Source organism: Melospiza melodia, chromosome 9, assembly GCF_035770615.1.
Source record: "Melospiza melodia melodia isolate bMelMel2 chromosome 9, bMelMel2.pri, whole genome shotgun sequence".
Taxonomy (NCBI): domain Eukaryota; kingdom Metazoa; phylum Chordata; class Aves; order Passeriformes; family Passerellidae; genus Melospiza; species Melospiza melodia.
In genome coordinates, this window is record NC_086202.1 from 15,529,813 (window position 1) to 15,557,421 (window position 27,609).

Sequence of the window (27,609 nt, forward strand, 5' to 3'; positions counted from 1 at the left end):
AAAAAGCCCCAAAAGAACAGTATACATATGCCATCTCAGTTTGTCCTGTAGTAAAAATACTCCCACCCACCTGTATTAAAAAAGAAAAGACTGAAATAAATTACTTGGGTTTTTTTGGTGGTTTTTTAACCAAAAGATTATTCCACAGGCATAGTCTGTCTTTATCTGGCATTTTACTTCTGAACTAGTGTAAAACATTGCAACAGCAAATTTATAGTGTTGTCTCCTCTTTCAAAGGTCACAGCCATTTTCAACATCAGACTTCAGACTGCAACATGATCTATAAGAGCTATAAATCAGAATTAAAGGATATAAAAGAAAGGCTCTAATATACAATTTGGTTACTGTAGTTGTAAGAGTAGTCACATGGATTTCATATGAGGAAGACTAAATATTTGATGAGGTGGAAGCTATCTTTGTGAAGTTTACTGAGTCAGCAGCATGAAAAAAAGCATTCAAATTAGTAAATATAAAAAACCCAAATTAATTCAGAACTGAAATTTTTAAATTTTGATTTTCAAGGGCAATATGCAATGGTGACCACTCTGGGCAGAGCAGCTCATGGTCATCATCTGGAGGGGGTCAGGTCTGCTGCTGCTGCTTTTACTCTGAACAGATGGCTCAAGAGACATCTGCTTCCAAGTTTGAACAAAACCTGTTACTCTTCTTTGCAAGAAAACCATCTTCCAGTGCTACTCCAACCAACATTAATGTGGAAAAACTCTACAGAAATAGAAATTATCTGCTTGATTTCAGCTTCTATTTCAAGCACAGTATCAGCATTGGGTAAAAAAATTCAGAGGAAGAAAGCACTGGTCCAAAAATTCAGGCTAGCTGGATTTCAGTTATTTTAAATTAAATTTGATATTGGGTTTTACAATAAAAATAGATTTTGCTTTGAATTATATGTTTTTCTTAACAAAGAAAACAAGCAGCACTTGCTGCTTATCCCAAAATTTTCGAGACTGTTGTCAAGAGCTTCAAAGTAAAGTACTTCAATCAAAAGAAAAGACATCCCATGTCATTTGCACAGATGAAGTTAGTAACATATTTTCTGATTTTTGTATGTGTCTAACTCTTCTCTGAGCTGTAGAACATTTCTAAAGGCAGAACGCAGAGCTTCAGCACTAAGCTTTGACTTCCCTTCTTTTAATCAAGTTATTTGCTGCTGTGGTGCTGCTAATAACCATTTGAATGTTCACTCACATGTGGATTGTTTTCAGGTTCTGGTTTGTTCAAATTTATTGTCTTTGTTGACTGAAAGAAAAAGATGCAGCTTGAAAAACCCTCCTTAGTAACAGAAGGATTTTTTTTTCAAAACTGGATTATGTTGAACAACAAATTCCTCTCAAAACCAAAGAAAATTCAAAACTGTTTCTGGTGAATAAGAGTATGCATCTCCCTGGGAGATCAGATTAGTATATAAAAAACAAAAATAAAAATACTGGACTTACCAAAGCCTCTAAAAAATTATGTGTTTAGCTTTATTAATGAAACAGCCCAGCCTCCACTGCATACAGCTGACTACTGGTTACACTCCTGGTACAGTCAGCAGTCAGATACTCTGCAGGTCCCAAAGGCAGGTAGGATTTGCAGGGTATGGAGCAGACACACTGTGCCAAGCACAGCACTCAGCCAGCTGAGGGAAACAGCAGCTCTGAGCCCAGAGAGAGGCAGGTGCAGGGCCTTGGGCAGAGGCACCCATAGCCCCTGAAATACTCACACTGCCAGCCCTAGCCTCTGATTGGAGAGGACACAAGTATAATTAGGGATATTATCTTTGATAAATTTATGATGTGTGTATTCCAATGATCTTGCACCAATTTTAGATTACTGCATCATTATTTTAAGGATAGAATCATTAAAGTGATCCTAGGAACCAAATACTTAATTTTATACATGTAATGCCTGTAGGACTTAATTAAAGACTTCAAGTTTTTAATGCATTAAATAATTACAACTGATTGGGGGTGGGAGTAGGGAACAACTCACTTTTTAGGTGACCATCATCTAAACAATGAATATGCTGCAGTGGTAGTACAGAGTCTGTCTCTGCACCACCACCTGCAACAACCCTTTCAACATATTTCAATGATTTGAAAGGATGATTTTGTGCTTCCTAAATTATTAGCAAAACAAGATAGCAAAAGTTACTACAAAGCACAAAATAATACTAAGTCCTCAGCTTAAACACTATTCAAAGGACAGCTTTTATCCTGAAGCCCATAATACTTACAGATCGATTCATGTATCTCCACTTATAAAACAAAAGAAAACATGACATTTAATAAAAATAGTATTGGGGAGGGGTGACATGTACAACCCACAGTAAAATCTACTTGGGTTTTAGGAGAGGTTAATGAGAATAAGACAAATAGTTAACTCCTTCCATTTGACAAAAGTGGTCTGGCTACCTCTACAGATAAACATGGAAAGCTTTTAATGTACTTAGATATGTTCAAATTATTGAAAAAGGGTTAAATGCTTGCTAAAAATTGTGGCTTCTTCTATAGCAACCCAGCAATTCTGAAAGAAAGTAGGATCTGTTGAAAGCTGTGAGAGAATAATCCTGCAATGCTACTGCAGAATCAGATTTGTTCTGCCTAGGCTTGGATGGCTCAAAAATACTTTTGTATTTTGCTTCACCAGATTCTTGTTTACCCCTAGAAAAAGAAGTTGCAAATGGCATAGTTTTAGAGAACAGAAATTCTCTTACATGAAGCAAGCTCCTTGAATGCTCTTAGATACCTGGCACAGCAGTCTCAAAGACAGACATTAAAAAATCATCATTATCAGTACACCACCTAGAATCCTCAAACATTTCGGACAAGACAGGAAACAGTGTTAAGAGCTTAAAAAAGGGAGGCTCAAACAAAAGTCACCAAAAACCTTAAAGAAAATTCTCTGTAAAGCATGCTAAAGTCACACAGCTACACAAGAGCACATGAGTGCCTACTGCTTTTTGCCACCACATATTTTGTGACTTGCATTGATTTGGGATGATGCTGCCCTGCTGTGGGAAGACACAGGGACTACAAATTACAGACATGGCCTCAGATGTCAGGGGGTACAACGACTGACACTGCACACAGTCCCTGTGTTGGAACACAAAAAACATCTAAAAACCCTCCCAGAATCACTCTCTGCCATACAATGTAATTCTGGATAGGAAATGCCAGTTTCCATTCTAACAAATATTGTCATCTCTGACTTCAGTTTTTTACATACAAAAATTAGCTTGGCATTTCATGCTGGACTGTGCTGGTATCATATTTGATCAGTTATGCCAAAGCAGGCTGTTTTCCAGAACAGAGTGCTGTATTTGCACAGACCAGATACCTTCTTGTGAATATAACTAATGAAAGTGGAATTATGATTCCATACTTTACCTTTGCAACTGTTCACTCTTGTTCCTCTGGCAGAAACTACAACTGCCCCTGCAGTGGCATTGGAATTAACCATGGAAATGGTCTTCATCCATGAAATCAAGATCAGTCAAAAGACTACAACAACAGTGTTCCCATCTAAACAGTGCTTGGGAGAGAATCAGAGAGGCTCACACTCTCTGATTTAAAAACACACTCACTCATTTAAAAACAATTGTCCACCAATTGTTTTTAAATTAAAGCATGAGAATCATTTCATGTTTCTTTTTGCAACTTTGCTTACAGTGTTTTGTTTTCATGAGATCTCCCTCACCCTAGTGTCTCATATGGAGCAGTAGGGACAAATGTGCTTAATTTTATCAGATAACAGCATAACAAACTGAAGAACAGGGAAAACACAAAAGGATCAGACTGATGCATCACACGTCTCAATCAACTGTAAAGCCAAAGCATTCCTCCCATTCCAAACCCATCCTATCTTCAAGCTCTGCCATGCTTCATTTTCTAACTCTAATTCTCATCTCTATCCAAATATCAATCTTTCTAAATGAAAAAAAAAAAGGAGTTTTTGGCATATTTTTTGGCATTTTAAAACACATGGTGCAGTTCTAAGTGATTATTAGAAAAATCATAGTTATCATAAGGAAAAAACAGCAAAGAGTTTTTAAAAAGTTGGTTTAAAGCTAGCAATCTGTTAAAGGAAAAACAACTGAAAAAATGTTTTTGAAACAGTTGGCACCATCTGTTTAATAAAAAAAAGGGAAAGAAAAAATTACTGTAGTTAGCATAAGCATTGCTTAACTCAGCACACCAGCAAATAAGTGAAAACCCCATCAATTTATATTTAAATAAAACATGAATTATCTGGATTTTGCCAGAGATAAACAGACTGTGACATGGTAATGTGCAACTACTTTTGACAGCATCCTTTAATTCATATTTCTTTATTTCTCAATGTCTCATAGGCACTCAAAAGATACTTAACCAAAAACCACATTTAATTCCCAAATTCTGGGGTGAAAGCCAAGTAAACACATTATGAACTGGGCATCTGCTTACCCAAGACCAACACATGGCATTTATAATTTTGCCAGTTCAGTCAGTAACATATCCAAACAGATGCCAAAGGAAGTAATCCAAAGGCTTCTCAGGCAATGGGAATGAATTAGCCTTATTCAGAGGCAAAGCATTAAAAACCACCTCATGCATGACACAAACATACAAACACGGTGCTAAGCTTACAATGCACAGGAGGGGTAAAAAGAAATGTTACGGCAACAATGCAGATGCTCAGAACTAGAAATAGGAGCCTCTTCCACACATTGTCAGCTGTTGGCAGCTTCTCTTGCCCAAGTGCACAATATTCACTTTCAGTGACAAGAGCATCCCTGTTCTCTCAGCAACCTAAATATGGAACTCACTGGCAAGCAAGGTAAGGTAAGTTGTGCTTGATCTACAGAATGATTTTGGGTTTGCTGTTACAATGCCCAAAACTCAAACACTGACAAAGGCAGACTGCTTTCACAAACACTGATCAGTGTATTCTGTGACATCAGACAAGATTCAGTAAGGGCAACAAACCCCTAGAGTATCTGGGAAAACAGGAAAACCTGGAATATACAGATAGCAATGATGTGCTTGAGGAATATGGTGCAGACACATCTGTGTTGCTGTGCCATCCCCCAAGATCCACAATGGCACTGTTAAGCTCACACTGGGATAAGCCAGGTGACCATGCTGGAGACCCCAGCTCAGCATCATTTCACACACAAACATTTCTGTCCATCAGGCCCAGCACTAAATCTAAGCTAATGTGCCCAAGCAGGCCTGTGGTGACACCATCCTGCCCAGGATGCCAAATCCAGGCAAACCTTTGTTCAAGCTCAGTGCTGCAGGAATGTTTCTGGACTCCAGCTGGTCCCAATGACAGCTTACAATGCCACTGCAGGTAAGCTAATCAAGCCCACCAACGAATAAATTAGCTAATAAGGCTTGCTGGAACTGGCTACACATCTATGGCCTGACTCACTCACTAAACTAACCAGATAAAGCCCTTGGGGGGGCTGGTGAGTGCTGGTGGAGGTCACTAGACTGTAAGCAACATTTTAATCTTTCAGATTTCATGCTTGATCAGATTAGCCATGGCTAATGGTTTCTGCAGCCTTCTCTTCCTAGGCCTAAGAATATCAACAGAGTGCTCCTAACACAGGCTGACTGCAGGGAATGAATTCATGTATTGCACCAGCATAGCAAACATTCCAGAATTCAATAAATTATACCAACAAGTAGATACTGAAAATCTGTATTGATTCATTCAGGACTGCAGGGGATGTTGCATCACCTGGATGCAACTGAGGACAGAAAACCTTGATGTGAAGCAGCAGCAGCATAAAACTTCACTGCCTGTGCTGACCCATGGCATCACCTACTGATGTTGTCTGCCCCAAAGCTCCCAGTGAACACTTACCAAAGCAAACAGACAAAAATCCTGAACCTTGCTGGAAGACCAGACACTGCCCAATGACCTGGCCCTCCAGCAATGGAAAAGGCCATCCATCAAAAGGACACTGAAGTCCATCTGGAGGTGATGACATATGTTCAGAAAGAGCAGGGCTCAATTTTACTGCCTCTGGGGCACATTCAAGGAGCTGGGAGAAGCCTTGAAGGTCAGGCTTTATCAATGTGTGAATAGCCTCTGCATCATGCCCACTTCACTCCAACAATTCATTTCTCTTGTTTTCTTTCAAGATTGCTGGCATAGAAACCCCAGCTCTCTCCTCCATAATTGCATTTGTCCTTTGTTTTTTTGGACATGTTTTCCATTTGAAAGACTCATATTCAAAACATCAGAAAATTTACAGACTAGCAATGGAACATGGAGGACAAGACATCTAGAAAAATGAAGGGAGAAAACATTTGAATTCATGAGTACTTGACAGTGGAATAAGTCTCACTGAATTTTGCACCAAGCATAATTGCAAATATCTCTGTTTGTATTTTTAAGGGAATGTCCAATAATACACCAAAACAGCTTAAATTAAAAAAGTAAAACAAAACAAAAAAGATCCAAAACCAAAGCCCACCAACTTAAATTTTAGGTCTGAAAGAACTTCTGATTAAAATGAGCATTAGAGACATTTTATTGTGGTACTTCTGAAAATGATTCCATAATAACTTTGAAAAGCAAGTACTCTTTATTGGAAAAAAACAAAACAAAACAAAACAACAAAAAGCTGTGAAAAAAATTAGACATTCAAACTTTACCCTCTGACTCCTGGAAATAATATTCTGCCTTCTGTGTAGGTGCTGCCTGTGTGGGATCATAGTAAATCAAGTGCATTTGACCTAGGGAGCTCACCATGACTGTGAGTGAATGTCAGAGCCAGGCATGCAGGATGTCTGATGCTGCAGCCCTGACTGATAACTAAGAAGTCAGATATAAATAAATCTGGAACAGTTGGGATTGACTGTTGTTTAGCACTTTCAGACAGACGTTCAGGGCAACTGGCAGGGGCTTTGAAAGCTGTTTCCTATATTAGAATTGTGACAGAAATAGAAGTGAGGCTGCATTCCCTTGTCTTCTGCTAAAATAGATCTTACTCAAAAACATTTTACAAGTTTGTCAAGGCATAACTAGTCCACAGTCAGATAGAGAACAAAATCAAAATTGGAAGTCCCATGTTAATTCAACAAATAGTAACTTACTGAATTAATAAGAAGAAAAAAATAAAAAAGGGAAACAAGGAGATAATACTAAGAGATAATAAGGACAAGGAGAAGCTGGCTTTCTACTTAAAAAAAAACAAACTTCTAAGTGAAGGCACAATTAGAATTCACTAGCCAGAAAGACCCCAGAGATCTTTAAAAGTAACATAAAAAGGGAAAAGCATATATTTTAACAACTGTCCTTAGGAATATTGCAGAGGGTTTGAGGGTGTTTTTTGTTGTTTTTAGGGCTGTTTGATTTGTTTTTAAATTCAAGAACAGATGCTGCATAACTGCTGACAGCAAGGCTGAGTGGTGAGAATGAACAGGAAAGAGGAAGCATGTCTGGGCTTCTCTTCTGATTTTAAGTGTCCCAAATACTGTTCACAGGGCAAGTATTTGTCACAGTGTTATTTTGCCTCCAGCAATTAAGCTTCCAAATAAATTAAGTTGGCTTTTATTTGTGTGTTTTTACAGTCAAACTATATCAAAATATTTCAGGATTAGCTAGTTCACTGACTGAACAGCCCATTGTTCTGCCAAAATAATCAGTGGCCCTAATGAGCAATTAAGAGCTTCCAGGGTCAATGAGAAATGAAAATCTTTGCATATAGACAGAAATTTTGCGTACAACTTCCTGCTACTGTTTCAGATCAGGAGTGAACTCAGGAACTACATGCAAGAGGCACATGTGAAAGAGAGCAGAACATATTGCACAAAATCAGAGAGAGCAGGGTACAGCAAGAGCAGTTTGATTTAGCCAAGTGTCCCTCCCAGAGAGATTTCCCACCAGCACCCAAAGCAGGAGTGCACAACGTTGTGCTGCCTGATCAGAGGCTGCCCCACCTGCTCACTCTGGCCCACCCTGGGTGCCCTCTGAGCTCCAGCACCCAGGGAGCCCCGATGTGGAGCAGGACCAGAGCTCCTGGCTCACAGCTCACACTGGGGTCACCTCCCTGCAACACACTGCACACCCACCCCAGTGACCCAATCCAAGGCACTTCCTCTCTTACTCCCCTGGGTTTGGCAACGTGCAAACCACAACAAAATCAGCTATGAAATTTCTGCAGCTTGCATTCTACCTACTGCTGGTACAAATAAAGACATAATTCAAGGGTTCAAGGTGGGCTGAAGAAGTACACACAGAGGAGCACATTTCAATTACCAAATTGTGAAATTTTTTTCCATCAGGACAATGGCTGAAAATATGCTTGATGAAAGATAGAAAATTCACTATAAAGAATCAAAACTTTGCTTTACCACATGGCAGATGTAATTTCCTTTTACCAGAACAGCCCTCTTAAGTGTATTTTAAGCCAATTACCTTTAGGTGGAAAATATGACTTGCTTTCAGCTTTGTGAGGCCAGTCCACCACAAGAGGTCCAAACCTACGAAAGCTGGCAGTGATCTCATCTACAAAAAAACAAATGAGGCACCTTAGAGAGAACATAAAAACTGACAGTGGCAAGGTAAAAAGGTCTTACTTAAAATCAAAACAAAACAAGAACAGTGAAAACTGCAATGATGTCCATAGCAAATGCCTAAATATTATTTCATCTCTGTGCTGTACATGGCTGCTTAAAAAAGGGATTTTACATTCCACTAGTGGAAGTCAGCAGCAGGATTAAATGCAAACCTGATCTATCAGAAGTGAATATGCTTCAGCTGCGGTCTATTTCTAATTATAGCCACAAAGCAGGGTCAGATGCAGCCACATGGGACTGATGGAGGAGCTCCATGTCAGCACGGCTGCTCCTTGCAGCCTGCCCTAGAAAGAGGCTGCAGCAGGTCATGCCACTGTGGGCATTTCACCTTCCTCAGGCCCTTCAGGAAATCTGCCTTGAATTACCAAGTCTTTTCTTCACTTTTTAAGCATCAACTTGGAACCACCATGTAACACACACCAAGAGGAAAAAAGTATTTAAACTTCTTTTTGAAAAAAATCTTATTTTCTCAATACAATTTTAAACGTACTTTAAAGAAAGAATTAGTTTAATGTGATCTTAGGTGGATCAGAACAAGCCATCAGGAGAAACGGCAGTGGGGTTTTACAGTTTCTGGATTGCTGTTTGAGATGTGTCCAGTTTCTCTGACCCCATGAATTGCATGCCAGAATTTCAAGCATCTGGAGACAGAACACACAGGTTGTGTACCTGAAGAGCTGAAGGATAAAGGGTTACTGAAGGAGACCTCTCAGGAAAAGCTCCCAGGTCACCCTGTTACTCCCTCACAGGACAGACTGGGCACGTGTTTTGACTCTGAGTGTCCCAGCAATGTGTACATCAGTCATCCCTGTTGGGCAGTTGCTTCTTACAGCTGCAAATCCAGATTACCCACCAGACCCCATACAACAGCCCTGCAACTCTTGGTGTGACATGGGAACTGCATTCGAGGTGCTTGTAAACATGCTATTTCTTCATTAAAACTGTACATGGTTTAGGCTTCAGATTAGTAGATAAGAGAGCTCCCTCATTTCATTACAGGGCATCCTCAAATTCCCTGTGTATGCCCATTGAAGCTAGACAGTGGTGGATTCCAGCTATATTCCAGCCATGAAAAATACACCAAAAACTGTGATGATTTTAGTTTGGGAGTAAGAGTTTGTGGGAACACATGCAAGTAGAGCAGATAATGATTGAGAAAAACTCTGACCATCCTTGCTGGGTAGGTCATTACTTTGAAACTATATTATTACCCTATATTTATCATCTGAACCCAAGGTACGTGCTGGGTTATTTAAAGCCCACAGTATTTTGGAAAGGACTGCATTAAGAAAGTCTTTAGAGTCAACCACATCCAAGAATAGGAAAAGACTACAGAGGAGAGACAGTACCCACTAAGTTCCCTTTTTCAGCTTTCCCACTTGGCAGTCGTGGGAAGACATGCAGATCAGAGGACCTGCCAGGCAGCCACTTCTGATCTGCAGTACGAGAATGCCAGGTAAACGCTCGGGTGTTGCAGAGGTGGCAGGGAGTGTTTGTTCTAAGCACTGCCACAAGCACTACAAGAGACACACCTGGGAAAATTCATTTGCCTCTATGAAAATATCATCACCTATTTAATAGTAATTATATGAAAGGCAACTCCCACATGTCAGCAGTGCAAGTGATTCACAGTACCTTCATCAATGTCAGGAGGGAGCCCTCCAACAAACACCTTCCTAGAGTAGCGTTCCACTCGTTCCCCGTTTTGGCAGCGCGTCGGAGAGCTGAGGCCCGAGGACAATGACTGATCCCCATGGCTGTCATCTAGGAAGCCATCCTCAAAAGGAAACAGTGAAGACCGACCTGGAACAGATTTTGTAGGATCTACAGTTAATGCTACTTCCTGGAGAAGGAAATATTTCAGTAAAAAACTTTCCCTTTTGCTGTTTTACTTTAGCAGAACTTGCACTAAAGGGCTAGATGGTCCAGTTTTCCAATTCATGTTCATTAGTATTGTTTCCATTTTTCCAAGAGTGTTACCCTTCCAAGACAATAAAACTAATTTAGCTTTAAAACAAACCCTTGCAAATGGATAGAAATGAAAAACAAGTTATCTGATGAAAGTATGTGACACAGCTATAGAAATAACTTTTGCAAATTTACATTTCAAACCAGTTAGAGATTTACACCTTCCATAACAGATCTTGAAGGAATGATCTCAAGATCCCTCAAGCCACTGCACTGCAGAGCAGGACAGTCCTCTGAGTGCTGTACAGGATCCTGACAGCAAGGGCTGCAGCACTTCCACCTCCAGGGAACACAGCCCACGCTGAGTAGGGGGGCAAACAGCAAAATAAACATGGAAAAGCTTTGGGTTGTGGATACTAAACAGGAAGTGAAGAGATTCAGTGAACAAGAAAAAAAATCTTGTTAAATAAACCACAAAGAACTTGCACTTGAAGGAAAACAGTGTTAGGTAGAACAGCCTGTCAGCCTGTTTGTTAGAGTTAAAAAAAACATCCCTTCCAGTCATGAACAGGCAAAATCAACATTAATGGCTCCTACTCAATTTGTTAATGAAAAGTAAAGAATTTATTTGTAACGATCTGAAGCAATAGCAACTTGTTTCTATTACTAACAAAGAACACACACATTATCTTAAGAACAGATTTATTAACAAGGAAGAGAAAAAATATTCAAAGACTGCATATAAGCATCACTTGCCAACTTTGGAATTTAACAATTCCCTATACCTGAGTAAATACATCCTGCAATATAGAGAGATGTATAAATAAGAACCACATCTCAACTCTGAAAAGGCTACCTGTCCCCTCATATCAAGGAGGATTTCTCCCAGGGATGAAATTAGAATTAATTGATACAAACAGTTAATAGGAGGGTTGATTACAAGTATAAATGTATTTATACTTTTGCAAGTGCACATAATTAAATTCAAAGGTAATGAATCACATGAAATTCACACGGCAAGACCTACAGTTTAATACCATACTGGTATTAACAGCACAGGAAGTGAAGGAAATAAAAACAGGGCCAAGGAGAAAAATCAAGACAGAGGGACAGCAGTCAGAAAAACATATACACTGAAAATATCAGTAATTGTCTCCAGTAGCAAAAGACAGATTAAAAAAAGAAACAGTAATCCTGTGTATGAAAAACAAGCTAATAAAGTCAGGAAAGTTACTGACACACAACATCAGCCTGATTTTTAATTACAAACATCAGGCACCAGAAAAATATATTAAAAATAATATATTGAATGTTAAACAATGGAAGAGATTAGAGACACAAAAATCCACTGAAGTAAAAATTCTACTGTGCATTTACACATCAACATAAAAAATATGGTAAATGCCACAATCAGAGAAGGATGTAGAGCTGCTACCTTTCAAAGACTTGTTGTCAGAAATGGTGGGTTCAGAGCATAAAACACAAAAGACTTTTGATGAATATTCCATTAATGGACAAACACGTCATGCATATATATAAACATATGCATCTCAAAATAAAAGAGAACATTTGCATGAGAGAAAAAATAATGAAGAATACTACAACTGTGTAAAAATATCAAATCAGAACACTCATTGAAAAGCTGGAAATCTGAAAATATCTCAGAGACTGACATTACTGGAGAGATAATTCATCTTTTAATTCCTGCCCATGAACCTACCTTCTTGTAAAAAGTAAACAAACAACTAACATGAGCCATTAGTGGAAGATGACATATCAAATTAATAACAAGGTGTTCCACCAAAATACAGATCTGCAGAGGAGACTGAGTTGTGAAGGAAATAATAAAAATTCACAGCAACTTAGAAAGCAAGGTATCACCTCTAAGCACCATGCCAGACACTTGGCAGTCTACAGGCACCACACTCACCTTAAATAAAAGCAAATGATGTTCTATAAGTTTATAGCTATGTGAAGTATAGAGCTGAATGTAAGAAGAATACATTTAAAATAATGGAAAGCATACAGACAAGGGAAAAGGGAATAACTGTTCACACTCTTCTCCAGTAAGGGGAAAATGAACTGCATTGAACACAATCAGTACATGCCAAGGCTGAAAGCAAAGCAAACTTTGGAAACCCTTGCTACAGACTTTTTGGGATGTTTAAAAATTTATGTAGGCTTAGAAAAGGGAATGAGTAAGAACAGGAGAAAAATGCAATCTAAGGCAATAAATATTAAAACATCACCTCAAGAGACTCCCTGGGCAAATTTCTGGGAGAACAGTATGGGAAAGCATCACTAAATGCACTTTTTTTGTAACATACTTCTGTACCCCTCCCTGGGCATCTCTGAGCTGTCAGTGTAGCAAAATAGTTTGGGCTGATTTCCCACAGTGGTGCTTAAATCTGTACCTGAAAAACTGGTTGTAAAAGTTAAAAAACAAGGTACCAAGAACATGACTCAACAGCTCATAGCATGATACCTACAAAGAAATGCTCATCTCTTTTCCCAAAGGAAAGAGAGAATCAAGTAGGGAACTGAGAGTTTATGGCAAGCCTCAAGAAATGTCTGACAAAACTTCTTCTCTTTGCAGAGGCTTAGTCACAGTGAGAGAATCAAACACTAATTAAAATAGCCAAGTATAACAAACATAAAATGAGTCCTTGCACAGACTTGCCTGTGGTTACTCTGCATATTATCCCAATGCAAATGTTAAAAGCAATAATAGAGAGTGATATATGAGAATATTTGATAACCAACACATTTTTTAAAAGACTGTTGTGGAATTTCATGCTTAAGGTTAAGGAAGCTCAAAACCAACCTTATAAAAGTCAAGGTAATGATAAAGCATGAACATCACAGACTTTAATATGAATGAGGCAAGTCAAAATCCCTAACATTAATGACAAGAAACACACACACAAATCTACTTGTTAGTATGGAAAAGCCTGCATTTCACACAGGAAACAAGTCTTGTGGAATGAAACATGCTTCTTGGTAGTGAGAAAATAAATCTGAAAAGCCAGCACATTCAGAACTTGTTTGCCCTGTTTTGTCTTCACTAATATTTATATAAAACAGCCTAAATTATATTCATCACAATTACTTCTGCATTATTGTATTTTGCTTCTACAAGTAAACAGGAGTTGCCAGTAATTCATAGTATCCTACTGATTCCTACCTCCTTTCCTACTTTGGTGCCATTTGATCAATCTGAAAACACCTGCCACAATCTTAAAATTAAATTAAACAGTGTTCATGTTCACAGAGAGTAAGTTTGTGAGGAAAATCTGAATCTTTTGTTTCAGATTTAGCTATCGAATGAACACTAAAATGTGTCAGCTTTAAACAAATCAGAGCAAATTCTGAATTACAAACCATGTTAGTATGGCCTGTACATCCTACCACCTCAACCCATACAAATGACAAAAGCCCTTAGACACACTGGTTTGTGTGATGCATACATCTGTCTCTAAGGTGATGCAAATTCTACATTTGGAAAAGGGGGCAATGTCACCTGCCTAGCTAGCAGGGAACTTCAGGAAGGGAAGATAAAATTAAGTTTAATGCTAAAGTACCCCTTGCAGATGGCACTACCTAAATGTAATTGTTAAAAGCTGCCATTTTCACTGTTATTTTCTCAATAACAACCAGTCTGTGTAAGCTCCAGCACAGGACAGAAATGTAAGCTGCATGAGGGGCTTGCTCAGTATAGCTGTTGGACTTGCTATTGTCCTTGTTCCTTCATCTCTCAGAACAAACTGATACATAGCACTGTACATTTATAAAATATTTTCAGTTTGCTTTTATGTTTTAAGGGTTGTCTATGCTGAAATACTGTTAAAATGTGCTCAAATACTGTATCTTTAAAACTGATTATCAATATTCACTGCTGAGGACAGTTACTAGCATTGGTATTCACACATGTTCTATCTGAGGCAATTCAATGCAATGAAGTCTAATATTCAGAAAAAGCTGTTTAATGTAAGAACAAAAGTCATTTTTGAATGTTCAATGCAGCAGTTAAACATTGGACTCCTACAAAACCAACAAACACCGAACATAAACCCAAACCCAATCTTTTTTTTGGAACACTGCATTTCAAGTCACAAATACATGTCATGAGAATCTTTACATTCAGCCATCCTCCAGTTCTCTAGTAATAGCAACACTTGCAGTTATCAGCTCAGGATCATCACTGCTTTAAGATGCTGTTAAAAGGGAGCTGTTTTGCAAAGGAAGAATATGAGATTGATTTATACAAAGCAATTGAACAACTACATATTGTTAAAATTGGTAACATCATCTTACCACGAGAAAACTAGATATTTATTTCTCCCACTATTCAGCAAACAAAACATTTAGTAAATACTTTTACCTCTTCTCCGCCCATAGCTCCTGGCTGCATGTAAACACAGAAGAAAATTGTGGGTACAGCTGTCATTAGATTTAGCTCCAAAAGCAATGAGAATGTAGCTTCTACCTCTTCTCCTTTTCCCCTCCCACCATAAAGAAGGAAAAGACATTTAAAAGTGCAGGATGAAATTCAAACAATCCAAGACAAGAAAAAAAGTTGAAGATGATACAGCCAGGGGAAAAAAAAAAAAAAAAAGAACATACCTGCTGTGGAAGGTTTCTACATAGCAAAGGGCAAAGGAAGGTATTTAAAAAATCAGGCATATAGGACAGTATTATAAAATAATAATTTAGGATTATGGTTTTAAGTGGCAATAAACATCATCAACAGTAATTCTAATTAAAAGAACCAGATTTGCATTTTATTAAATAGTTGTGGAAAACATATTTCCCAATTATGTTTCAATTTAAATAATTAACCATATGTAAATACTAAAATCCTACTAAAACAATATGAACTCAATAGCCAGTACCTTCATATGAATCAAACTAGATTGACAAAATGCTTTCATAACTACCAGAATAAACACAGCATTTCAATGAGACATGCATCAATGGCAAATCCACAATGTTGGACAACTTCAGAACTGTATTTTGTGATGTAGTGGCAAATGCAAAACCCAGAATTTTTGATCTGAAGTTTTAGAAAAACAGAAAATAATCTGGAAAACACATCTTTTACAGAGGATCACTGATGGTCACAAAACCATCCATCCTGCCAAGGTAATCAAACATGGAAGGCCAGGGATCAAGTGGGTTTTTCAACAGAAGCGAGCTCAGGTGAGAGGCAACAGAGCTTTGTTTTGTTTCCTTCTCTCCTCATTGTAACACTCTCAGTGCTCCTGCTCCTTCCCAAGCCCAGCTCTTATTTCTGAACAGTGCCTATATTTGCATTTACACATAGTCTTTAAGTCCATAAAAGTTACTGAAACTCCCCGAAGGTATATTTGCCTGTAAATTCCAGGGGCAAAATAGTGCAATTCACTTAAACAGGAAGACAAGCAAGTTAGTTTTTGCTGATTTAAAAACACTGCATCATATTTAAATACTCAAAGAAGGTGAAATTTCACCCTTATTGATTACATTTTGTATACATATACACACAATTTGAAAATTATCTCAGTTGTAACTAGTATTTATATTAAAATGTTAATTTTTTCCAAGAAGCTGAGTTATTCAGCATGACAACTTCAGAATGTCAATGCACATTTTATTATGTTGCTTTCTCACTGCTTTCTCAGTGAAGTTTGAATGTGCCATTTGAGACAAGTTAAATAAAAAAATACCCATCTTGCTCACAAGTCAAAATTCACAGCACAACAGATTAAATAGCAGTAATAGTTCATCAGGTGAATTTCATAATGCCTCCAGTAAATACTTTAGAAAGTAAACAATTTAGAAATTATTCTTGAATGAAGACATGCAAGAAAATAAGAGTACTGCACTATTACAAACAATGAAATTACCAGAGCTATGTTCATGAAGTTACTTTCTCTTTTTGTCCAACAGAAGACAAAAAGTGACTGGGAGCTCCTTAAACGGTACCCCCACTAATGCACCTGCTCCCCATGTACTGGGTTTGGTGCCACATGTAAATGTCCTTTTGCACAGAAAACCATCTCCTGGAATGTTTCTAAATTGAACACAAAGGATTCTTTCCTAGGTATGTCCTGGATCATTAATATTAAGGCAAACCCAGGTGCTTTAGGAGGGGATGAGCACATTTCCCCATGTAAAAAGTGCACGGGTGGATTGTGCAGCTCGCAGCAGGATCATCCCTGCCTTGGTGTTTGTCCATCCTCAGCAACGTTCTGTAACTGTCAGGTACAAAGTTACATAACTGCTGTGTCCCAAATTGCATGGCCTCAAATGCAAAGGAACAACAGATTCTTTTTCAGCCACTGATAACTCTCCTGAAACGATTAACTCCCCTCGTCCCAGAAGCAAATCCTATTTTTATGAACATGAAACTCTAGCATGAAGGACAGAATTTAAGCTTTTAACAAACCAGCACAACAAACTCCCCAAACCTCAAATCTTGTAATGCAATCAAGGAAACTCAGTGTTAATGCTTTGGAATTCCCCAAAGCCTGCAGCTAAGATTGCCCATTGTTGCAGTAAATCAAAACTCACTCAAATTTTAACTGCATCTCAAGGCTACATGAATCTGATGAAAAAGAACTTTTCTGGGATTTTTTTTACTCTTTTATTATAATGTGGGACTGAAACTGCACCTTGTATTTGTATCAAATAATCAGCAGTCCTAGGAAACAATAAATTTTTGAATCCATAAAATATTAGCTCAAAATATTTTAAATAAATATCTACATGCTCTCCATATCATAATTTAAAATTAATTTGATAATGTAATTTCAAATTTATAAATAGGCAACAACATTTATTTGTATTATCATATTTTATGGAAGACTTAATAGGCAGTATTTTCAGATTTTTAAGAACATTATTTCTTCACTTCTGGTACTTATCTTGTTCATGCAGTTATGTGGCCACAATATCAAAGATGCACACTTCAAAGAAATCTTGAAGACACTTGTTAAATTGATGTAAAATAGCATTACCTCTATGAAAAAACAAGAGTTCAGCATTTTCAGACTAGAAATTATGGAGCTATACTGGCTAAAGGAAAGTTTATTTGACAAGACTGGGAACCTCCTTGATTTATAAGGTACCAGAATCTTATTTCTGGCTTGGAACACTCATTTGTATTCTTGAAGCAGTCAGCAGTTCAGAACAATACTTGCTTTAGGACATTATGAGTTATGCAATGATTTTCCAAGATCAGAAAGGAAAACATGTCAAGCATTTGCTTTTGAACAGAGGGTCTCTGAAGTTCTTAGGATCTGGAAGTTTACAAGTGAATTAAAATACCAGGGAAATGAATTCATGAACTGAGAGAAGGTGACACAAGCAAGTATAATTATGCAATGTGTTTTTCTGCTACAGAGGGATCATCCAGAAGAATTGCAAAGATGGACATTCATCTACAAGTGGTTCAAAAGGTGGTTCTCAACTTCCATTAACAGATCTGCACATCTGGATGTGCAGATGGGCACTACAATGATTTGGTTATATGAACCTCAACAGTCCCTTGTGGTTGATTTTTTTCCAATATTAACAATGCAAGTGTTGCAGCAACCTCCCTTCTAACATATACAACAGAATCTCATCACCAGAAAATCACAAGCTACATGTAAGCTGTGTGCAGCTAAGTCCCACACACTGGGCCTCAAACACTTGATCAAACACATGAACTGCATTCAACATCCAAAACCAGCTTAGGTGTCCTTTCCTGAGGCATACAAGCAGCCAAGCAACTATAAACCTTCCCAAAAGGGAAGGTTTATCTATTTTCATCTTCTCATTTTAGTTTAAAAAAATCTGTTACCAATAAAACTCACATTTTTAACAGCCAGGCTGCTTCATCTCTTCTAGCATCATATATAATGCTCTTGGAGTAGCCTGGCAAATCTTAAAATTCAGAGGAAACAGATGGCACTAACCCACAACAGAGAGGATCACAAAGATGAAAGGAAAGCACATTGGTGAGGTGGTGAGGCAGGAAAAGCAGTGGGGAAAACAAACAAACAAACATGAAGGCAATAAAGAGCTACCAAGCTGGATTAAAAGGAAGACAACAAATCTTCCTCTGCTAGAAAAAGCCTTTATCAGCCACTGATAAGAGATACTGCCTTCAGTAACAGCCAGACTGGATCTCTGGAAGTGCAGATGCCAATACAAAAAACTGAAAGCAAGAAAGAAGAAAAAGCATGTACTTACTATTGCTCCCCTGCTTCCCCTTTACCCTTTTAAAAATTAAAATAGGTATAGAAGGGACTTTGAGATATCAGCAAGCCCACCTCACAGCCTCCAAGGCAGCATCAATACCAAATGCTTGTACAGCTGCTTATGAAAAACCTCACAAGGTGATGAGCAAAGTGACAGCTCCCACACTCTGGGGCTCCTCTGAACCCCACTGCCTTTGCTAGCTCACACTTCACATCAGACATGTTTTCCCTCCACTTATATTCACTCAGATCTCTTCACAACTAAATCAGGACTAGTTTTGCAAACCTTGTAAGTTTTCTCAGTGCTTTTTATTCCTTTCTGTTATTCTATATATGCCATTAAGATGGTGACATATTAGTAACCAAGCCTGGCAACTGGGCTAAAGAGCTCAGCAAATTCCTACAGGCAAGAACTGAACTATTAGATGAGATTGATGCCTCTTGGAATTTAGTCACACATTTGCCCAGAATATTACCACTACAAGAAGAGAGCTTTTATTAGCTGTTAAACAGCCAACCCAAGATCTTGCAAGACAAAAGTAACTCAAGAAGCTTTCAATTTGGAGCAGTTTATTTCAAGGTATAACAGTAGCACTCGCAAAACTTTCAAATATAAAATGCTACTTCAGCAACTCTTACATCTAAACACTATATGTGTTTGAAAACAGCACATCAGGAAGAGCTAAGTACAATAGCTCTTAAGGAGACAAGCAATTTTAAAAACAACAGAAACCTGAAAATAAAAAATGAAATGGTTCTGTTGGCATTACATTTCCTGTCATGGCATGACAACTTCCCCACATAAATAGGATTAACAAAACAAAACCAAAATCTCAACACAGACATCTAAAAAAGTGCCCCAAATCCTTTCCTTAATGTCTTTTTCAAATTATTTTACTCTGAATAAGTAGAACTAAATTACACTAATGAAAAGACAGTCAGATGGAGAGCAAATAGTACCAGACCTCACAGATGACACATTTTTGTATGAGACAAGAATGAACAGTGGAAGCAGATGGAACATTTGTAGCCCAACAGGACTGCAAAGTCACTGTGCAGAGAAGCTTTACAAAAAACAAAATTCCAGCATTTCACAAAGGGGTTTAATTTAACTACCTTTAGACTACATTTATTTTACAGAAGATTGTTGGGGATCCCAGCACAACACTTCAGTGCTTCTTTATAGAGATCACACACCCTCATTTATTCCCATCTTCCTTTTTCACCTGCCACACTTCTCTCCCACTGAAGTCACTGAGGCTTTCTGGAGTTCCCAAGAAGCCCTGAAGACAGCTCACCACCTGCCATGTAGCTGACTATGCATTCATGCTCATCACTCAGCCCTGGTTGCTCAGCTAATCAGAAAGGAGCACATCTTCAAGAGAAGCAAAGGCTGCAGAAATGTATGGCTACAAATGGTATTGGATATTAGCAAGAGAAAGGATGCAGGACACCTTTGAGTTAAATTTATGCCACATTTCCCCTACAAATTACAGTATCAAGTATTTAATAAGGTGTTGTAGATGAAAGTTTATAAAAATTCTTGCACTGTTTGCCCCAGTATGAACTAAAAAATTACCTTATGTCACTAATTGATTCTAAATACTATTTCAATTTGAGAAATTGCATTTAGATCTAGTACAGACAAAAGCTATACCATTTCCCCTTCAAAAATGCTTCCAATCTAATATTTGCATCTTCCTTTATTTAGCTGTTCTTTAGGACTCTGCTTGGATCTCTCTGAATATTTGAACATTGCATTCCTCTGCAGAAGGATAATTCTGAACTTTCAGAGCATTTATAATATAAACATGTTTATACACATGTTCAACTCTGTATGTACACTAGCATGATGCCACTAATGACACTAAGAGATTCATAATAATTATGCATATAAAAGTAATCTCTTTTACCCCATGAATTTCATTATTTCAGAACTCAGTGTTTTCAGCTGCTGATGATTTAGCCTCACACAATGAACAGAACGGTGGTGGCACATCCCCCTGTGCTGCCAGCTAAGCAGCACCTCACAGCAAACAATGCCCTCCAACATCCACAGACAGCAGCTCAAGGCAGGCAGGCAGGAAAATCCCCAGTTTCCAGAGGCTGGAATGAGCAAACAGGAATAAGAGCTGAAGCACAGGCAGAAGTGCTGCCACAGAGGACGAGGAGCTGGAGACAAACATCCCCCAAAATCTTCCCCTCTCCCTACAGCATGTGAAGTTTTGCATTGCTCTTGGCATGAGCACACGTTCTATTCCACCTTCAAAAGACTGCCTACATTGTCAGTGTGAAATTGAGCTCTGAGTAATAAATCTTAAAGATTATTACTATGTCTTCACAGAAAAAGAGAAAAATGCTTATGAAGCAATGCATTTAAATAGAATGTGAAGGTTGGATTTGCAGACTCAGCAGAGAATGTTTGGTTTCACAGAAATTAAACACAGATATGACAAGTATTATGATTTAAAGACATTATATAAGTTTTCAAAACTATTCCAAAAAAATACTGTGATGAAGTATCTCTTGGGAATTTTTATTTTACTTATTTAATTTTTTTAACCCAAATCACAGCCATTCCAGCACATAAAAGAATGTTTCTTCTTGAACTAAATTTTCCTTGGTATATTTCCCCATTACAGGGAAAAGGTAATGAATGACATGGGAATTACCTAGTTCTAAATTTTTCAAGTTTAGCTACATACAAAAAAGGATTTCAATCACAGAAAGTAATTTTTAAGCTTGTGTACTTGAATATTGGCTTTTATTCTCACCTCTTCAAAGATTTAAAAGTAAAACCCAACAGGTTTCACAGTACAATAATTCTAGCTAAGGGCTCTCATTGATGGCCAAAAATGGTGTGGCCTTGCCTGGTAGAGAAAGGAAGGGAAAAGAGTCGCAGAAGAGGAAAAATATATGGGAACTTATTCAGACTGGGGAGTTGTGCTTCATTTCATTTTGCATAAATTGCATATTTATGATTCCACGCTTATTTAAGTCTTTAAACAGTTAATATTTGAATAAACCAATCATATTTTAAATAATGCAAATGCATACATATATATATAGTTTTGGTCCCTCAGTTAGCTATGCTGATATGTTCACCATGCAACAGGACTATAGCTACAAAAGATGATTGCTTTTTATAAACTATTTTATAGTTGTTGTAAAAAGTTCAAAGAAATTGGACAGGAAAATAGTTTTTTTCATTATTTTCATCAAAAAGGAATCAGAATAAAACACAACATTCATTTAAGATAAAAGCAAGTTATTCCAAAATAGTGTAACTTGTTTCAGTTTTTCATTCCCAACGTTCAAAAATCTCTGTTAGACTTTGTAAGAAATGCTATCATGTATTTCATCATAACTGTCAATTTTTAAAGGTAACTCAAAAATTCAATCATAGTACCCTATCTTCACAAATATATTTCTATTGCAGTTAACTTTTTGAAATGGACACTGTAGAACAACAAATACATTCTGAGACCAGAATTCATGTCAAACACCTGAACTGTGTAGACCTTATTTACTCAGAGAGGCATGAACAGCTTCCTCCTTTAATAACCTCTTTAATTAAACAAAACATTTCTCCTAGTTAATTATTTGATTTCCCATAATTTCATGTGCCATAAGGAAATGGGGTTTATATTCTAACTGTGATAACAAAAACTCCCCAAAGTATCACCTCACCATTAACTGTGTAAAACCAAGAAGAGGACAAGTAAAGTCCCAGTTTTCAAAAGCTGGCCTTTAAAGCCAAATGTTAAACACCTTGTATCTTATCTATTACAAATTTTTGGTTCTTCACATCTATAAATTATTCTTTGCTTGGTACTACACAAAAAACCCCTGCAGTTTTCAGCTATACACAGTCTAACCTACATAGACAGTACAAAGGCAAAAAATTTTAGAGAAGTTTGTAAGTAATCCTAAAATGTCTAACTCAACACTGTAAACAAAAATGGACATTTTGAAAGAGTCAGCATTTCTCAGGATTAGACAGACAAATATCTGCTTTGATTTGCAGAGTTCAGTTCAGCATTCTGCTGGTGCTGCCTCACACCCTGTCCCCCACCTTCCCCACACAGGAACTGTCTTCCAGGTTTTTTTAGTCCATATGATCATGACTGGACTTTCAATCTTACTTTTATTTCCTGACAGTAAAAAAAGCAATAATCTCTCAGTGAAGTGCAGTTTTCCTCATTATTTAGATGTCTAAACATTCTCCCAATTCCTATCTACATAATGGAAACCAACAAGGCAAACAAAATCAGTCCATGTAATTGTATGCAAAACTTGTAACAGCTCATCCCAACAGGAAGAAATATGTCTGGAGAGATATCAGAAATCAAAATAACAGCTTTAACACACATACACACCCACAAAAGAGGGAACAAGAGAGACAGTTCTGTAATATTCTCCATAGCAGGCATTATGAAGCTTGCAGTGAAACACATAAAGCCATTACCAAGTTAATATAAAGAATCAGAGGTGATTGACTTATGAAAAACATTCTCAGAGAGTGAACATGAACTTCTATGCAAACATTACACATATTTATGTCTGACTGTACAGCTACACACACAGTAGATGTAAGAAACAATATTCTACATGGCAATATAAACCACTAGACATCAACTACTTACTGTTAAGAGCCATAATATTGTCTGTTCCTGGATGATGGAAGTTTATTCCCATACGCCCTGCAATGTAAGTAAAAGCTATTTTCAATGTTTTTATTTCAAAACTGAATTAAATTCATTAATATGAAAAATTTCTAAAGGGAATGAACAGTCAGGGTAGCTGAATCTTCCACTGATTAAAGAGAACTTCCCAAGAATACACATTTAAAATATTTAACACCACAGTACCTTCAGTATTATGTACTTAAAACACAAACAACTAAACAATTATTTTAATACATTGCTTTACTTTGCACTAAGCAAGCATTATGCTTACCCTTTCAAAAGAAGGCCTCAAGTTCAGCCTTGCTGCAGTTACATCATTTATAGTTGGCTTCCAATAACGAGTACAGCATTACAAAACTCCACTTAATAGGTAAAAATAAATCATCCTTTTTCATACTAGATGCAGCACCTTTAGCTTTCAAGTTAACAGATAGTTGGAGAGGGAGTTCTTTCCCTGGTTTTGCATTCTTCCCTAAGACTCTCCCATCACCTACCATTTGAGATAAGACATTGGGCTGGAAGGAATATTGTTCTCAAGCAGTACATTCATATGTACTTTGAAAAATAGATATTCTTGACCTAAAGGAGACTCTGCAGAGAAACCTACTTTTATTGTTAGAGCAAAAAATGAGCTAATAGCAGCAGTGCTGTTCAGATTCGTTTTGGATGCTTTTTAACTCAGCTGAAGTATTAAACCTCATCCTGAAGACACTTTGGCATAGGCCTTTTTAAATTAAACCACCCAAGAAAATCTACAAGCTGTAATTTTTATTGGTCCTTAACTGGAAAAAGATGTAAAAGGATAATTATGGTCAGGTAAAAATTTATTTCAAATAAGTATTGTAAGTTCCTGTATATAATGGAATTCCATTTCATAGGCTTCTCCTATCTCCAGGTCTGTGGCTAACTTTGGGAGCTAAGGAAGAGGTCATTTTACATTTCTTCACTACATGGACACTCAAATATGGGTGCTCAAGATCCACTCACCACACTGAAAACCAATATAATGGTTATGTTCCTGTACTTCTGCAAACCCAAATTTTAACAAACTCTGGCAAAGCAGAACTAAAGCCAATCCTTTCCAACATTTTTAGTTCCTATTGATAATTAAAACTTTCTTTTTCCAGTCACAGAAACTGCTGTGCTATAATGAATATTCTTTCTGAACAGATGCAGCATGAAGTTTCAATACACTTCTGAAACTAAGTCATAAGCAGGTTAAGAAAAGTAAATCAATCATTTCTTCACATTGAAGTTTTCTCCTTCTTTTAGAAAACAATGACACCACAATAAGGCTAGGAAGCAAAGAGCACCTCCAGAAAGAAGTGAAGAACAAGGCATATAGAATTTCCATTTTTACTTTCCAACTCCTTGAGCAAAGCTTCTTAAAGAGATGATCTTCATTAACCACTTCACATTTCCTAATTACAGACATAACTCTCCTATACATATTTTCACATTAATCTGGCACTGCAGAAACATTAAAGCTGCTATTATTTCATCTAGTACAACCTTTGCTAAAATACGTCAGCCATCTCCAGATGAACATTAATCCCCTTTTCCTTACCAGTGTATTAATGAGTGTGAGGTTACAGGTATTACTTGTAAAGAGAAAAGATGTCTGTACTAATTTGTACTTTAAAATTAATACTTGGAATAGAAGGAAAAAAAACCAACTATGAAAAAATGGAGTAAAATTTGAATGCATAATGCTTGGATGGCTCCTTCTCTTCCTTTGCTGAAGCTGAAATTCTGCTGTTCAACCAACTTCAGAAATAGAATCCTATCTGTGACATCTGGGTTTGGTTTTTTCCTCCCTCCAGGCTGTCACTGGACCAGGTGCTGCTTGTGTGACATTTTGTCACCTGCCCTTGGCCTGCTATTTTTAAACAGTTCTTGTCAGCTATCTTTTGAGAGGAGCAGAAAATACAGAGCAGCACAAGCAGAAGGACATGTTCTCCCACTGAGCTAAGCCAGCCTGCAGGATAATTCTGTACATCTTCAGAGCTCCCTCGTGCCACTCCACAGAAACAGATTAATGGAATCCTTTCAAAACACACCTGTACTAAAAGCATTCAAAAGAGACTGCCAATATACCAGTCATGAGACAACAAATTAATTGTGAACAATTATACAGCCTTTCATATTGGTTATAGTGTTTTAATATTTTGTTGCTTGAAGCAAATTATTCAATTGAAAAAAGAGGCCATCTGTAGATTACAAAACTGCTTAATTATCTAAGGAACAACAAGAGAACAGAGAAAGGAAATTTAAATTTTTTAATTTAAAGGTGCAAATGTAGAACTGTGAAATATAATTAAGAATATGTACTCTCAAAGACCTATTTAGATGAAACACATAAATGAAAACTAAAAAACAACCAATTTTAGGAAAAACACATGTATGTTACCTGAACATTTACAAAATCTATATAAGCACATATTACTAATTATAGTTATAAAACAAAATCTCTAGATAAAGGGTTCACTTTTCAAGAATATTAAGCACACTAAACAGAAATCTAGGGAAGTTAAGAGCACAGAAGTTATGGATTCCAGCAGTTCAGTGAAATCATAAATAGGAACCCTTCCAGTAACTACATCCCCAGTACTTGTGTTCAGTGTACATCTGCCATTTTCAGTCTGCCTGTCTTGGTTTCATAACTATTTACTGAGTATATTTCCAATTACATGCTTTTTTACCATACACTTAGAGCATTGCAGTTAGGCTACAACAATAATCACTCTTCCATGTCTTTTCTATTCCTAGTTTAGAAAGAAAAAATTCTAGCTGTATACTTCCTGCTCTTGAAACACTTCAGAGCATGAATGAAGGCTTGATGATTCTTGTATAGCCCAGGCTGCACTGTTGCTTACATCATTAAATTTCCTAAATTATCTCTCCTAACAACATTTGGAGAGACTTTTCTAGCTGGACTGCCTGGGTGCCCTGCTGCATGTGCAATATCATATTTGTCATGGCAGAGAGCCCAATTCCTTTTTAGAGCACATCAAGTCTGTGCATCCTCTCTTCTGCATTGTACTGGAAATGAGATAATAAATAAATTTAACTTTACCTTGTTCTTTGTAAAGGTGCATACTGATCCTGAATGAATTCTGAAATCTTTCTAACAACTTCAGGAAGTATACCCTTCCCACATATGAATCTTTCTTGATTCTTTTGCAAATAAACCTTTGAAAATTGTCCAGATAATTTTGAGTTACATGATCAGTTTTGAGAAATAATTCTGTTCCAAAAATAGTAAAAATTAGTATCAGACAGAGTTTTACCACTATTGCATTTCTTCTTTTATTCATTTGCTCTTCCTAAGTGCTTCATGGTATTTTGAACTTGTGTAACCCTAATCAGCACCTGAATATGAATACTCACATAGTGAAGAGCTTTTAAGATTACTGATGTTACAATCAGCATTCCAAGAAATAATGTTCATTGCTTATATATTGAGAAAAACGTCTTGCACTATTATACCTCATGATTTGCACCAGACCGACCACTTATACCAATTCAGCAATTAGTATTTGGCATAAGATTTGCTAGAAAATGGTAAAGTTCGTCAGCTTTTGACCTGTCCTGAACTTCCTTGGAATGAGAACTTCCTCTCACACAATTGTTAAGATCACTGTTGATATCAATTACAATTTATGACTAAAGAATTCTGTGGCAAGGTCAAATGAAACTGGCAACAGGACTAGGTCCGCTCTATTTCTTTAGTAATAATATCTCTTTTATCACTCTTATCTTTTCTATCATTTCCAAGTTACTGCCAAGAAAAGGCACTAAAACCCAGCAATACTTATTTGAAGAGACAGGTAGCATGTGGGAAAGGGTCAAGTTTAGACACAGCAGAGTGCAAAAACCAAAGCATGACCAGAATCTTACCCCAAACATGTGAAATAAGATTATTCATCTAACTCCCATGTATTTAGGAGCCCAGATAACAGCACAACCTACAACTCCCCACACCCCCAGCTCAACCATAAGTGTGTGCTCCAGGCTTCACAAATGGGCACAAAGCATGAAGCACATGTGCATATACAGGAATTTTAATAGTTTTTACCTGAGCAGACCTTCAACCATCTCTGTCCTTTTCCCCAAAACTACAGATATGTGAAGCTATGCTACATTAGCAGACATGCCCAAGACAATTTCAACACCAAGAATGTTGTAAGCAAGGGTCCACATGAAAAAATA

General features: G+C 37.3%; 1 protein-coding gene across 8 annotated transcripts in view; it reads right to left on the minus strand.

Moving 5' to 3' along the window:
* CPEB3 (cytoplasmic polyadenylation element binding protein 3) overlaps positions 1-27,609 on the minus strand; it is a 77,154-nt gene that overhangs the window by 14,680 nt on the left and 34,865 nt on the right. For 6 of the 8 annotated variants that reach the window (XM_063163472.1, XM_063163476.1, XM_063163477.1 and 3 more), the window contains exons 4-7: positions 23,356-23,412; positions 14,866-14,889; positions 10,212-10,379; positions 8,416-8,505 (exon numbers count right to left, since the gene is read on the minus strand). In XM_063163472.1, the coding sequence (XP_063019542.1) occupies positions 8,416-8,505; positions 10,212-10,379; positions 14,866-14,889; positions 23,356-23,412 (339 nt within the window). The remainder of the gene's footprint in view (positions 1-8,415; positions 8,506-10,211; positions 10,380-14,865; positions 14,890-23,355; positions 23,413-27,609) is intronic. The other 2 variants (XM_063163478.1, XM_063163473.1) reach the window with 1 other exon arrangement.